Below are 13,321 nucleotides of genomic sequence, written 5' to 3' on the forward strand. Positions count from 1 at the left end.
GCTCGATGGGGTGGAGCAGCCCTCGCCCCCAGCTGGTCCTGGAGAAGGGCCAGGAGGCCCCACCAGGGTCAGCCCCACTGAAGGCCAGAGCTGACGGACATGCTTCCCTCCGGGCCCCTGTCCTCCCACAGCACCCGTCGGGGCGGAGGGCAGCACCGAGGGGCAGCCTGGCCAGGCTCCCCTGGATGGTCGGCTGATGCCCGAGGCTGCTGGGTGGGGCCAGGGTCCCTGGGGTCGCCCCTGAGCCTCCCCCTCACCAACGGCCCGGTCTCCATGTGCCCATCTGTGCCCTGGACATGAGTGTTTCCATGACACTTATGGGGTGCAGCGGCTGTGGTGGGGTGCCGAGGTCCAGGGCGTTGGGGGCTGGGAGCCGGGGCCCCTGAGCCCGCCGGCTGCGTGTGGGTGGCTGCAGCCAAAACCCACTTTGATGTGAGGATTGGGGGGGGGGGGCAGGGAAGGTGCAGGAGCCCCGAAGACAGAGGCTAGCACCCCAAATGCTGCAGACCCTCCCCTGCTCCCCACTCAGGTGACGGAGGTGGGGGTCTCTGTGATCCTGGCCCAGAGGGGTCTACCCTCCCCAGGGGCACCCCTCTCGGGCTCTGATCCGACCTGAGCCGCTGGGTCCCAGGGGGTCCCACAGACCAGGGCCTCCCCCCTGCTCACTCCCACCCCCCAGCCTGCGGGTCGGGGAGCAGAGGGGAGGTCTCTGGGGTGCAGGCGGTGCTCCGGACCCTGAGGAGATGAGCAGGCACCTTGGTGCAGGCTGGGGGAGGGCGTGCACAGCGTGGTGGGCGCGCAGGGGTGGCCGAGCACCTGCCTCACCGCGCCCGCCCAGGAGGAGGCGCTTTGGCGGAGGGAGCCGGCAGGTGTGGTGGGCACAGGGACCGGGCCTGGCTGGGTGGGGGGAGGCTCCCGGGCTGGGAGGGGGCGGGCGGGTCTGGGCAGGGACGGAGGGAGGGGAGAGGCTGCCCGGGGGGGGGGGGCGGGGGGGGCCTGCCAGGCAGGGGAGTTTTGGGGGGCTGTGCGGTGGGGGGCGGGGGCGGGGCGGGGCGGTGTGGGCGGGGGCGGGGCGGGGCAGCCGGAGGACCGGGACCCGAGGCTCCGCGCGCTGAGGGAGCCGCTGTGCCCGCCCGCAGGCCGCCGGGCGCCGGGGACCGTGGCCGCGAGGACCGGGCGCTGCCGGACGCCGCCCGCCCCGGGATGAGCGACCTGGACTCGGAGGTGCTGCCGCTGCCGCCGCGGTACCGCCTGCGGGACCTGCTGCTGGGCGACCCGGCGCCGCCGGGCGAGGACAGGTAGGCGGTGCGCGCGGGCCGGGCGGGGCGGGCGGGCGGCGGGCGCTGTCCGCGGTGCTGGCGCCGGGGCGCCGCCACTTCCAGGCCAAGTTCAGGGCCGGGGCCGGGACCAGGGCAGAACCAGGGCTGGGGGCCGGGGCGGGGTCGTCCTGGGGGTCGGGGCCGGGGCGCCTCGGGTCTGCTCCCCGCACCCCGGCCCCGCGCGCTCAGCTCCGCTGGGGGCCCGGCCGGCAGCACCCGCGGGGAGCATCGCGGGCGGCGGTCATGCATTATCCACGGGAGCGTGTCCTTCGGGCCCGGCTGTGTGGGCTCCGGGCAGAGACACGCACACGCACAGTCCCCGTTTGTGAGGGCTCCGGGCGGACGGTTCCTGCACGGGGCTGGGGGGTGAAGGGGGGCTGGAGGATGTAGCTTCGTCCTCTGCCAGCTCCCGCAGGGCTGTCTCCGCGCTGCGGGGGAGGCTGTGGGCGGACTCCCCTGGCCGGGCCCTGCGTTCCGCTGGGAACACTTGCCTCGCAGGGTGCTGGGGAGGGTGAGGGGCCGTGTCTGAGCCCGAAGTCCCCCCAACAGCGCAGCTATTCCAGCGATAGCGCAGGCGCCGGAGGTCCGGGGCGGGCAGCGTGCAGGCTGACCCCTGTGCGGCCGGGACGCTGCAGCTGGGAAAACAGGCAGCGAGGGAGGCGGGGGTGGGCGGGGTGGGGTGGGGAGGCCGGGGCCCTGGAGCTGCTCCAGCACCGTCACGTGACGGCAGTCCCTCCAGGTAGGTCAGGAGGAGGCGGGTGCGTCTTCCCGGAGAATCGAGGAATGGGTCCCGCCGGGCTCCATCTTGCTGGGCTGAGCGTGGCCGTCAGGACCGGCCGGGGGCTCTGGTGGCTGGAATGCCCCCACCCCCCAGGCACCAGGAGGTGACGGACTCGGTTCCTGGTCAGGGCACAGGCCTAGGCTGCAGGTTTTGATCCCCAGTCAGGGCACGAGGTACCAGAGGCAACCAACCGATGGGTGTTTCTCTCCAAAGTTAACGCTTAGCAGCCGGAGTCGGTGTGGTTCAGTGGGTAGAGTGTCGGCCTGCCGACTGAAGGGTCCCGGGTTCAATTCCAGTCAAGGGCATGTACCTGGGTAGCAGGCACATCCCCAGTGGGGGTGTGCAAGAGGCAGCTGGTCGATGATCCTCTCTCATCGATGTTTCTAACTCTCTATCCCTCTCCCTTCCTCTCTGTAAAAAATAAATAAAATATATATTTAAAAAACACATAATAATAATAACGGTGATGAGTAGACCTGCCAGGAGCACATGACCGGGGAGATTTGGTTGACTCCCCGTGTGGGGAGGGGGGCAGGGCTGGGGCTTCCCTAAGCCGGTGCTTGAGCTCAGCGTCTCCCTGAGTGGGCACCGGCCGCTGGGACTCAGTCGATGGTGAGACGGCAGCCAAGTCTCCCCGTGTCTGGCAGGGGCCTCGGGGTCCTGATAAACGCCTGGGACTGGTGGTGGAATTGGAGTGGCAGCCTCCGTGGCCGGGGGTCCCTCCGTGGCCGTGGCCGGGGCCCCTCCGTGGCCGGGGTTCCCTCCGTGGCCGGGGTCCCTCCGTGGCCGGGCCCCCTCCGTGGCCGGGGGTGGGTGGCATGGGCCTGCGGGGAGGGAAGTGCCCGGCCTGGGGGGGAGGGGCTGGCGCTGTCCCTGTCCCGTCCCAGACCCTGTGGTTCGGGGTTTCTCGTTGTGGTGACACCTGTAAAAGCGGAAGTGTATCTGGAGGGAAGCCCACCACTACCTCATTCCAGATAATTCCATCGCCCCGGCCAGCCAGGCCTCATACCCAGCAGTGTCCCCCCACCGCCCCCGCCCTGCCTCGGAGGGGCTGTGGGGCCCAGCAGGGCCTCCCCTTCCCTCCCTGTGCAGGGCCCCTCCGCCAGTGTACCTGTTCTGGAACCTTCTTTGCCCGAGCACCGTGGTGTCACCGTGGCCGGGCTGCCAGTCTGGCTGGCTCCCCTCTGGAACCCCGTGTTCAGAGGCTGTGCACCCGGGCAGGGCGGGAAGCCGGGGCGGGGCCCGGGGCTGCTGAGGTCACCCGAGCCCGTTCGTGAGGACACACACACAGGCTCTCCTTGGGCTCCGAGGGGTGCCCCATCCTCGGGGGGAGGGATGGGCAGCTGAGGGCCCCCTCAGGGGTGCCTGTGACTCCGGCGGCCCCCAGAGTCTCCTGGTCTCCTCGCCCCCAGCCCGCTCTTCCTCCGCCCGGTGTCCTCCTTTCCCCTCCAGCCAGGCTGCCCCTGCCCCTCACCCTCGCCTCCGTCTCCGCCCGGACGCCCCCCACCCCGCAGCCGAAGCCCAGCCCCGGGACAGGCTCCGCAGGGCGTGCACTGCCCCCGGCCTCTGCCCCAGGCTGAGGGCTGAGGGCTTGCTGTTCTCCCGGGAAATGAAGCCACAGCCCTGAGTCACCGTGGCCGCTCCCGCGCGGCCTTGCCTTGCGAGAGGGAGGGCTCGGCCTGCGTGGGCGAAGGAGCTGCGGGAGCCGGGAGCCGGGAGCCGGGAGCCGGGAGCCGGTGGGGAGGGCAGCGCCCCAGCCCACCCCCCCAGGGCAGCGGAGGGCTGGGCCAGGGCTGGGGCACCCCGTGCGCTCGGACGGCTCCCTGCCCTTCGCCCGGGAGTCAGGAGCGGCTCTGCAGGCCCGGCCCCTCGGCAGCGCCCTCCTCCCGGGTGCCTGGACGCCCGAGCATGGGCACAGGGTCCTGGGGACAAATTCGGGGTCACAGGGCCGCCTCCACCGCTGGGGGCTGCAGACCCAGCCAGGCTGAGACCTTCTCCGGGGGAGGCGACAGCCCGCCCCCAGGCGCTGCGATGAGGGCGGGGGTGGGGGGGTGGGAGGGGCTTCGTCATGGCGCGTGCCCCTCGGCTGCCCCCAGTCTGTGACGTGAGCTCGAGGCTTCGGTCCCCGCGCCAGCCCCCGCCGCCCACGACGCCATGGGGCGGGCGGGCTCTGGGCAGTGAGTGGGGCCGTGGCTGCCACCCTAGGCTCGTCCCCCGCGAGGAAGAGAACCAGCAGAGGCCGGGGTGGGAGCCACCTGTGAGGAGTGAGGCCCTGCCAGCTGGTGCCTCCGGCCAGCCAGCCGGGACCCGCTGCTCTCTCTCCACAGCTGCCTGCCCGCGGGCACCGGCCCAGCTGCCCAGAGGTCTCCACGCCACAGCCGGAGGCCATGGCAGGCTCTGGGCCCGCACCCCCAGGCCAGGCGGGCGGGGGCGGGGGCGGGGGCGGGGGGGCAGTGAGGACCGTGGGGGCCCAGGCTCCAGGCTCTGCGGGGCCAGGCCCCCTCCGCTGTGCCCGAGCGCCTGGTGCGTTTCTCTGGATTGAGCAAGACCAGATATTGTTTCACACAACAAGCAGCAGCGGGGACTGCAGGCCTGCAGGGGCCGGGGGGCCGGGGGCGGGGCCAGGGCCTGCCCGCGAGGACAGACCCCTGCCTGGCCCAGCGGGAGCAGCTGTGGACACAGTGGCCCCCCCACCTGTCCCTGCAGCCTGGGGTGTGCCCCCGGCCCCTCCCACCACTGAGCGCGGGGGACCGGGCTGCCCCAGGACGCGGCCCCGAGTGCAGGCCGGGGAGCAGCTCCGGTACAGCCTGTGCCAAAGCCGCCCACCTGTGGTTAACGCTGAGCACCGGGGACTGGCGGGGAGTTAGAGCCTGCCCCCCCCCCGTCCTCCCCCCACACCCCTGGGCCACGTGCTGCGGTCACCCTTCCTTCCCTCCAGCCTCAGGCCCTCAGGGCCTGCCTGGTTTGGCTGCCCTGTCCTGGCACCTTCCCAGCCAATCCTCCGCCCACTCGTCTGCTCCTCTGCTGGCTGCTGCAGGTCCCAGGCCTGACCCAGGGCCAGAGAGAGCGAATGTGTGGGTGGGGGGGGGAGGGTGACTGTCAGCTGGGAGGGGGGGTGAGGGAGGAGCTGGGCCGTGGGGGAGCCAGGGAGGGGGTGCTCCCAGCAGCGCCCGCAGGAGAGAGGCCTGACCCCGGGGTGAGGGCACAGGGACCGGGGAGGGTGGGGACAGGGAGGGCGCACCCACGGAGTGGGGACGGGGGTGTGTTAGGGGCTGTGGAGGTGAAAGAGGGACAGGGAGCTCCTGGGTTGGGGGTGAGGGCCGCAGGGGGGTTTAGGGGAGTGTGTCCCCCCTGGTGGGGCCGGGGACCCCATACTCCTCCCTGGCCCGAGCAGTGAGGCCGGCCCGAGCCTGTACGAGTGACAGAGTGTGCGGGCACCGCGGAGGGGGCGAGGGGCGGGGGCCAGGCAGGCGGAGGGGCCGTGGCCGTGGCAGGGCCTCAGGTGGCGGTGACACGGGGGTGCTTTCTTCTGGTTCCTCTCCGGCCGGCGTGGGCCCTGCAGCTGCACCAGCACACATGGGGGGGACGGGACAGCGCCCCCAAGGTGTCCGCGTCCTGACCTGCACCGGGACGGAGGGTCCTCCGACGGGAGATGGTCTCGGTCCCGTGGGGGCCCCCTGGGGCCCTGGGCCCTCGGAGCAGGTGGGAGCCGCTGGGAGCCGGACGAGCAGGAGACTGTCTCCCGGCCCGAGGGAGCCCGGCCGTTCTCAGCTCAGGACTCATCCCCAGCGTGGCCGGAGGCCGCACACAGGTGCTCGCCCGTCTCTGACCCTCCGTCTGCCTCGGGGGCTGGAAGCCCCTTTATCCGGAGTCTGTACCCTTCTCCCCGGCCCCTCACTGAGGGCACCGCCACCCCCCACAGCCAAGCAGGGCGTCAGGGACCTTCACCCTGTGTGTGCCCCCCCCCGGACCCCCCATTCTCTCCAGACCCCCATCGGCCCACACTGCCTCTGCCCACTGCACACCACTCCCACTGCCCCTTCCTGTCTGCGGTCACTCCTCGGGGACCTCCTCCCCGTGGCTCCCCGGGATGGTCCCGGGGGACTGGCTTCTCCCACGAGGTCTGTGGTCTCACTCCTGGTGCGGCCGCAGCCAGGTGTCCCTCCTGTGGGGGACGGACCACAGGCCACCACACCCACTGCCCGTCTGCCGGGCACGTGGGGCACAAATCCCACCCGCGTTGGCTCCCTCGCCCCTCGTCCCCACCTCAGTTTCCGGGTGTCACCGCCTGCCCCACCGGCGCCCCTGCCCCGCCCCAAGCCCTCGGAAGCTGGCGGTTCTGCGCTCGGACCCGCCCCCCCGCCAGCCACTGTGCTGGATGAGGCAGACTCCCAGGCCTGAGTGCGGAGGGAAGGGTGGTGTCTGGGCCCTGCCCCAAGCATGACCGCGGGCGCCAGGGTGCCACACTCTGCAGGGCGGGCAGTGCTGGTCACCCGGGGCCTGGGCCGGGCCCACAGGACCCTCTTCCCCCTCCCCACACTCCTTACAACCAGGCACCATCCCTCAGTCCCCACGGGGGCTGCCCTCCCCTCCCGCTGGAAACACTTGGCTTTTTTATTATTATTATTTTTTTAATGTATTTCTTTATCGATGTCAGAGAGGAAGGAAGAGGGAGAGAGAGATAGAAACATCCATGATGGGAGAGCATCATGGACCGACTGCCTCCTGCACACCCCCTCCTGGGGATTGAGCCCACAACCCGGCCCTGTGTCCTTGGCAGGAATTGAACCTGGGACCCTTCAGTCCGCAGGTCAACACTCTATCCACTGAGCCAAACTGGCTAGGCCTCGACTTTTTTAAAAATATGTTTTTATTGCCGAAACCGGTTTGGCTCAGTGGATAGAGCATTGGCCTGCGGATTGAAGGGCCCCAGGTTCGATTCCGGTCAAGGGCATGTACCTTGGTTGCGGGCACATCCCCAGTAGGGGGTGTGCAGGAGGTAGCTGATGGATGTCTCTCATTGATGTTTCTAACTCTCTGTCCCTCTCCCTTCCTCTCTGTAAAAAAAAAATCAATAAAATATATTTAAACAAAATAAAATAAAATATGTTTTCATTGACCTCAGAAAGGAAGGGAGAGGGAGAGAGAAATAGAAACGTCAATGATGAGAGAATCACGGATCGGCTGCCTCCTGCACGCCCTGCACTGGGGACCGAGCCCACACCTTGGGCCTGTGCCCTTGACCAGGGATGGACCTGACCTCCTGGCTCCTAGGTGGACGCACAGCCCTGAGCCCTGCCGGCCGGGCCCTCAGCAGCGGTTCTCTGGAGCTCCGTCCGTGCGAAAGGCTGGGCACCCCCTCCACCTGCCTGACCCTGGACTGTAGACGCCTTCGGTGCCCGAGGCCAGACAGCCCTCTCAGACGCCAGGACCCGGTGGTCAGGCCGAGCGAGGAGCCTTCCCACCCATGGGTGCCCCCCCGTGCTCGCACGGCGTCGCCGCCTGGGCCCCGTGATGGGATGGTAGGCCGCGTTCATTCCCTCTGGGAAGCCGGTCCGGGAGTCCTGCAGCCCGAGACCCTGTCTGTCCTCCGAGTGCAGGGAGGGCACACCTGCCATCCAGCCCCTTCCCGGGCACCGGGCACCGGCAGGCGGGTCTGGTGCTGCCTGGACAGCACGCCGCGGCTGTGCAGGGAGCTGCCGGCACCCGGGGTCCCCGTGGCTGAGTGCGTGCTCATCGCAGGGTGTGTCCCAGCAGCCCCCAGACACTGCCGGTCTGTCTTCCTGCCACGCCCTGTGCCCGTCCCACCTGCTCTCCCCTCCGCGGGGCAGCGGGGTCCCCCGTGCAAACACTGCATTCCCCTTGGGCAGACAGGACGGAAGACGCAGGTGGCGCTCCTGGCTCAGCCAGGTCTCGGGGTGGGGGGGCCAGGCCCTGCTGGTTGGGGGGGCACAGGTGGGGTGCAGAAGCAGGCAGGCGGGCAGGCTGAGCCTTCGGGCTGGCCATCCGGAGGGCCGGGAGCCCTGGCAGCTGCCGAGGACAGCTGTGACCCTCAGCGTCCCTCTTCCCACACCCACACCTGCCGGCCATCACCTGGCTGTCACCTGGTGAGTCCCGGTACCTGCCAGGCCTCGTCTGTGAAGCGGCAGACCCCGACAGAGAGGCCACGTGATGGGGCAGTGGCGGGGGCGGCTCTGTCAGCCAGGGGTCCTGGCTCCACGCCTTCTGCTCTCGGCCTCTGGGGGACGCCACTTCGTCTGTCCCCCTCCTTCCCCACTTGCAAAATGGACAGAAACATGCCCTGTCTGCTGGAATTCATGTCCAGTGAGCCAGCCAGGGCCGTCCCCACAGGGTGTCCACAAAGGAGCTGCTTTGTCCCTGGCTGGGACCCCCCCCTGCAGCACTGGCCTGGGCTGAGGGCCCGAGGACAGTGCCCCACGGGCTCCCTGGGCTGGCACCCCTCCCGGACACTGCCCCGGAGGCCCCCTCTGCCCGGAGGGCGCTGCCCAGCTCCCTGTGTCTCCCTGAAGCCCCAGCCCAGGGAGCTCTCCTGGCACGGCCCAGCCTGCACCTGTCTGCCTGCACCAGGGGGACCTGGGGGGAGGGAAGGGGCAGAGCGGGACCCTGAGTGCCTGCAGGAGAGAGGACAGATAGGCGGACAGACAGATTTCCCACCAGGCGAAGGGGTGGGGGCTGGAAGGAGAGAGGGCTCGGGCAGGCCACCCTGAGACCCCTGGACACCCAGGACCCACAGCCCCTGGCCCCCTCCCCTCCCGTAGCCCTGCCCGCGGAGGTGAGCGCCGGAGCCACCAGCTCCCTCTCCCCCTCCCAGGGCCCTGCCTGCGGCTGGGAGCACCGAGCGGAGGCAGCCCCGGCGGAGACCCTCCCCAGGGGCGCCCTCTGCGGGGTGGGGGGGGCCTCGTGGGGGGGAAGGACAGGGCGCCTGGCGCTCCGGCTCCGGCTGGGGGTGCGTCTCCCCGGTTCCCAGCCCCCCCCCCCCCCGGGCCGATCCACTGCGGCGGCGGCGCGGGGAGGGCGAGGGGCGGTGCCCAGATGGTAGCGCCCGCTCCCGCCTCCGCCCCCGCCCGCTCCCGCGCCGTGCGCTCCGCAGGATGGCGCGGGCCAAGCTGCCGCGCTCGCCCTCCGAGGGCAAGGCGGGCCCCGGGGGCGCCCCGGCCGGCGCCTCGGCCCCCGAGGAGCCGCACGGGCTCAGCCCGCTGCTGCCGGCCCGCGGCGGGGGCTCCGCGGGCAGCGACGTGGGCCAGAGGTAGGGGCCGGGCCGGGGCCGCCGGGAGGGGCTCTCCATCCGCCGCCTGCGCCCTGCACGCGCCCCGCTGGGTGCCCGGTGCCTGCGGCCGCGGGGAGCGGGGGGCCGGCGGGCTGGGGCTCCCCTGGACCCCCCACCCCAGCGCTGCGGCCGCCCCGAGCGTCTCCAGCCGGCCGTCCTCGGGGACCCGGGAACCTGCTCGTGGAGGGTAACAGCGGGCCTGCGGGGGAGACAGGAAGCAGGGACCTGGGGGCCAGCGGGCATCTGGTGCTCCGTGGTCCCAGCAGGAGCCTCGTCCGCAGAGACCACACTCGCACCCACGCTGGTCCCAGGCAGGGCCGCTGGGGGGAGGCCAGGCCGGTACCCATGTCCCCGTCAGAGGGGAGCAGCCGAGGCCGGGGAGGCCCGGGAGGCCTGGAGGCTGCCCAGCCGATGAGAGCCGGGCCCGGAGCCTGGGGCAGCCAGGGTGCCGGAAGCTGGTTCCCTGGGGGAGTCCGGCCAGGCGGGGGCCGTGCCCTCCCCTCCCCGGCCCTCCCCAGCCCCTCTGAGCGCAGCGGGCAGAGGGTATGTCCCCATTTCACAGATGCAGATGCTGAGGCTCTGTCTGCAGCCCTCGCACCCGCCAGCACCTCCCGGATCCGGTGGTGGGGGCGGGATGGAGATGAATCAGTTACCCCGGTGCCGTTTGGTGCCGGCAGAGAGGTGCAGGCTGGCCGGCAAAGAGCTTCCTGGCCCGGGTGCTGGGGGGAGAGGGGGGACTGGGAGCCGGGCAGAGCCCTCCAGGCAGAGGGGCCGCCGGGCCAGCATCCGGGGAGGGGTGCCAGGCCTGTCAGGGCTGGGGTGAGGGTTGGCAGAGACTTGGCCTGGCAGAGGGCAGGACCAAGGGTGCCCCTCCCACCTGGCCACAGGCTGCTGGGTCCTCCCCACCTTCACACCCCTCTCCTGGGCCTCTGGAGCGGCCACTGGGCAGCCCTGGGCAGGAGGGAGGCGGGCACCGGTCAGGGCCTTGGGGACGGTTCCTCTCCTCTCCATCCTCTTCCGAGGCGCCATGGGGCCGTGATCCCATGGGCTCCGGTTACAGGCAGCCTGGCCCCCGAGGGCTCGGCTCCCCGCACTCTCATCCTGTTCCCGCACAGCATCCTGGCACAGCCCACAGAGCAGCTCGTCACTGCGGCTGGCGCCACCTCCTCCGGGCAGCCCTCCCCCGTGCCCCCCCTCTGCCCCCAGTCCTGCGCCGACCCTTCTGTGGGCAGCCTCACTCCGTTCCCCCGCAGTCCCTGAGGTGTGGGGTCCCTATCAGCCTCTTTCGCAAAGCAGAGTGGGAGCTGTGCGCAGCCTCCTGCTGCCTGTGCCCTGCAGCCTCCTACAGCCTGAGCCCACAGCCTGTGCCCTGCAGCCCCTGTGCCCACAGCCTGAGCCCACAGCCTGTGCCCTGCTGCCTGTGCCCTGCCGCCTCCTGCTGGCTGTGCCCCACAGCCTGTGCCCTGCAGCCCCCTGTGCCCACAGCCTGAGCCCACAGCCTGTGCCCTGCTGCCTGTGCCCTGCCGCCTCCTGCTGGCTGCGCCCCACAGCCTGTGCCCGCAGCTCCCTGTGCCCACAGCCTGAGCCCACAGCCTGTGCCCTGCAGCCCCTGTGCCCACAGCCTGTGCCCTGCAGCCCCTTGTGCCCACAGCCTGTGCCCTGCAGCCCCTGTGCCCACAGCCTGTGCCCACAGCCTGTGCCCTGCCGCCTCCTGCTGGCTGTGCCCCACAGCCTGTGCCCTGCAGCCCCTGTGCCCACAGCCTGTGCCCTGCAGCCCCTGTGCCCACAGCCTGTGCCCACAGCCTGTGCCCTGCCGCCTCCTGCTGGCTGTGCCCCACAGCCTGTGCCCTGCAGCCCCCTGGGCCCTGCAGCCCGCTGTGCCCTGCCGCCTCCTGCAGCCTGTGCCCTGTGGCTTGGTGCCCCATGGCCTCCTGCAGCCTCCTGCTGGCTGTGCCCTGCAGCCGTGCCCTGCAGCCCAGTCCCCTGCAGCCTGTGCCCTCAGCCTCTCCCCGGGTGGCGTGCACTGTGACAGGCGCAGTAGGGAGCCACGGCAGGCTCTGAGCAGAGGAGGGCTTGCAGGGCTTTGCTTTAGGGACGGGTCTGATGGCGCTTCCCCCGTGACCTGGGCAGGAGAGGGCACTCTGTTTGGGGCGCGGCGGCCACGGCTCCTACAGCTGCCCGGTCCTGCAGGCCTGGGGCCTTCTGGAAGCAGCCAGGGTCTCGGCTCGCTGGACCCAGGTCCCCAGGGCAGCCCAGAGCCCCAGGAGGCCTCCCCACGCTGTGAGCAGAGGAGAGGGAGGTGCCCGCCGGGCCTGAGCCAGGACACCACACCACCATCAGCCCTCCTTGCCCACCCTGCTGGGTTTTGGGAAAAGAACCCTGTTTGGGAGGAGCAGCCAAGCAGTGAACCCCTGCGTCAGGGCTGTGCTGGGCCTGGGGACCCCCAACAACCCTGGGCCCAGTGCCAGGGGTACTGACCGGAAGGACCAGGGGAGGAGGGCAGGGGAGGCTGGAGGAAGACCTGGTGCCCCGCCCCCACTCCCAGGGCCCGAGTCACCCTGAGTGAGGGGCTCCCTGGGTATTGCTGGAGGGGACCCGGGAGGCTGGAAGGGGGTGAGAAGGGGACACCGAAGAGATGGGATGTGGGTCCTGGGTTCCGGGCGGGAGCCAGGGCTGAGGAGGGTGCCTCCGGGCTGAGTTTGGGGAACCGAGAGGCACAGCAGGGCCAGGCGGCCGTGGGGACCCTCCTGTGGGTGTGCATGGGGCCGGGGTGGGGGCAGGGAAAGGGGGTCCCCGAGGAACAGGAAGGTGGAGGGTGGGTGCCGCAAGAGGCGAGGCCCTGACTCCTCAGGCCCCTCCCTCCCATCGGGCAGTTCTGTCTTGGGGTCCTCGGGGTGCCATCTCTGTGCCCCAGCACCTCTGGGGTCAGTGCTCCCGGTGAGCTGTGACCCCAGCCTGTCAGGGTTCAAGCCTGCTCAGCCTCGCATCCTCCGTGCAGGACTCCTCCCACCTGCACACGCCCTGCCCCCCAGGAAGCTGGACACGGCCCTTCCTGGTCTCCCCGCCAGCACCCTCCCCCCCCACTCCCTCTCTGCAAGCCCCTGGTCCTGAGGCCGCCGGCTGTGGCTCTGCCCAGCATGTGCCAGCCCCTGGGGCACCTGTTACCCCAACTCAGAGCCAGGCAGTGCCAGGGCCCGCGAGAGGGAGCCTGAGCCCCCAGAAGCTCACAGCTGGGCTCTGTGCTCCGTGCCCGGCCCCCACCCCACCCCACCCGCCAACACCTCACCCACCTGTGCCTCGGAATTTGGGGGCACGTGGGGGAGCCCGCCCACCCGAGGGCCCTGCCCAGGCTGGTGGGCGTGTGGCTGGGAGGCGGGGTGCACGTGGGCCCGGCTCCGCCTCTGGGGATTGGCTGCCCGGTCGGCGAGGCTCAGTGGTTGGGTGTCGACCTGTGAACCAGGAGGTCCCGGTTTGATTCCCAGTCAGGGCACAGGCCCGGGTTGCGGGTTTGATCCCCAGTGGGGGGCGTGCAGGAGGCAGCTGATCCATGGATGTTTCTCTGTCTCTCCATCTCCCTTCCTCTCTGAAATCAATAAAAAATATTTTTAATAAGAGGGATGGGGCCAGGAGGGGGTCTCAGCCCCAGGCTGCCACCAGCTGCTTCCCCGGCCCAGGCCGCGACTCGAACCCCGCGGCCCTGGTGGGGCCTGCCCGGCCGCCCTTGGCCCCCGGGTGTGCCGTGAGGGTGACAGTGCCCCCTCCTGGACGCAGGGTCCCTGGCGCGGGGCCGGCCGGGAGGAGCAGGGGCCGGGAGCACTCAGACGCAGGTGGGACCTGCCGGCTCGGTGACGGGCGGCCCGGCCCTGGGGTGCGGTCAGCTCGGCGGGCGTCACCGCCTCGGGGGCTGTGCATGCGCCTGCACCGAGGGCGGCG

The 13,321-nt window shown here is 71.0% G+C and overlaps 1 protein-coding gene across 11 annotated transcripts in view; it reads left to right on the forward strand.

Annotated features, from left to right (window-relative positions):
* Nucleotides 1-1,172: 1,172 nt before the first annotated feature.
* KCNT1 (potassium sodium-activated channel subfamily T member 1) overlaps nt 1,173-13,321 on the forward strand; it is a 34,030-nt gene continuing 21,881 nt past the window's right edge. For 5 of the 11 annotated variants that reach the window (XM_036416805.2, XM_045573862.1, XM_036416806.2 and 2 more), the window contains exon 1: nt 9,184-9,367. In XM_036416805.2, coding sequence (XP_036272698.1) covers nt 9,213-9,367 — 155 coding nt within the window. In that variant the 5' untranslated portion in view covers nt 9,184-9,212. Of the gene's footprint in view, nt 1,299-9,181; nt 9,368-13,321 lie in introns of those variants that run through there. The other 6 variants (XM_036416811.2, XM_036416812.2, XM_036416808.2 and 3 more) reach the window with 4 other exon arrangements.

The sequence above is a fragment of the Pipistrellus kuhlii genome, unplaced genomic scaffold, assembly GCF_014108245.1.
Source record: "Pipistrellus kuhlii isolate mPipKuh1 unplaced genomic scaffold, mPipKuh1.p scaffold_m20_p_57, whole genome shotgun sequence".
Taxonomy (NCBI): domain Eukaryota; kingdom Metazoa; phylum Chordata; class Mammalia; order Chiroptera; family Vespertilionidae; genus Pipistrellus; species Pipistrellus kuhlii.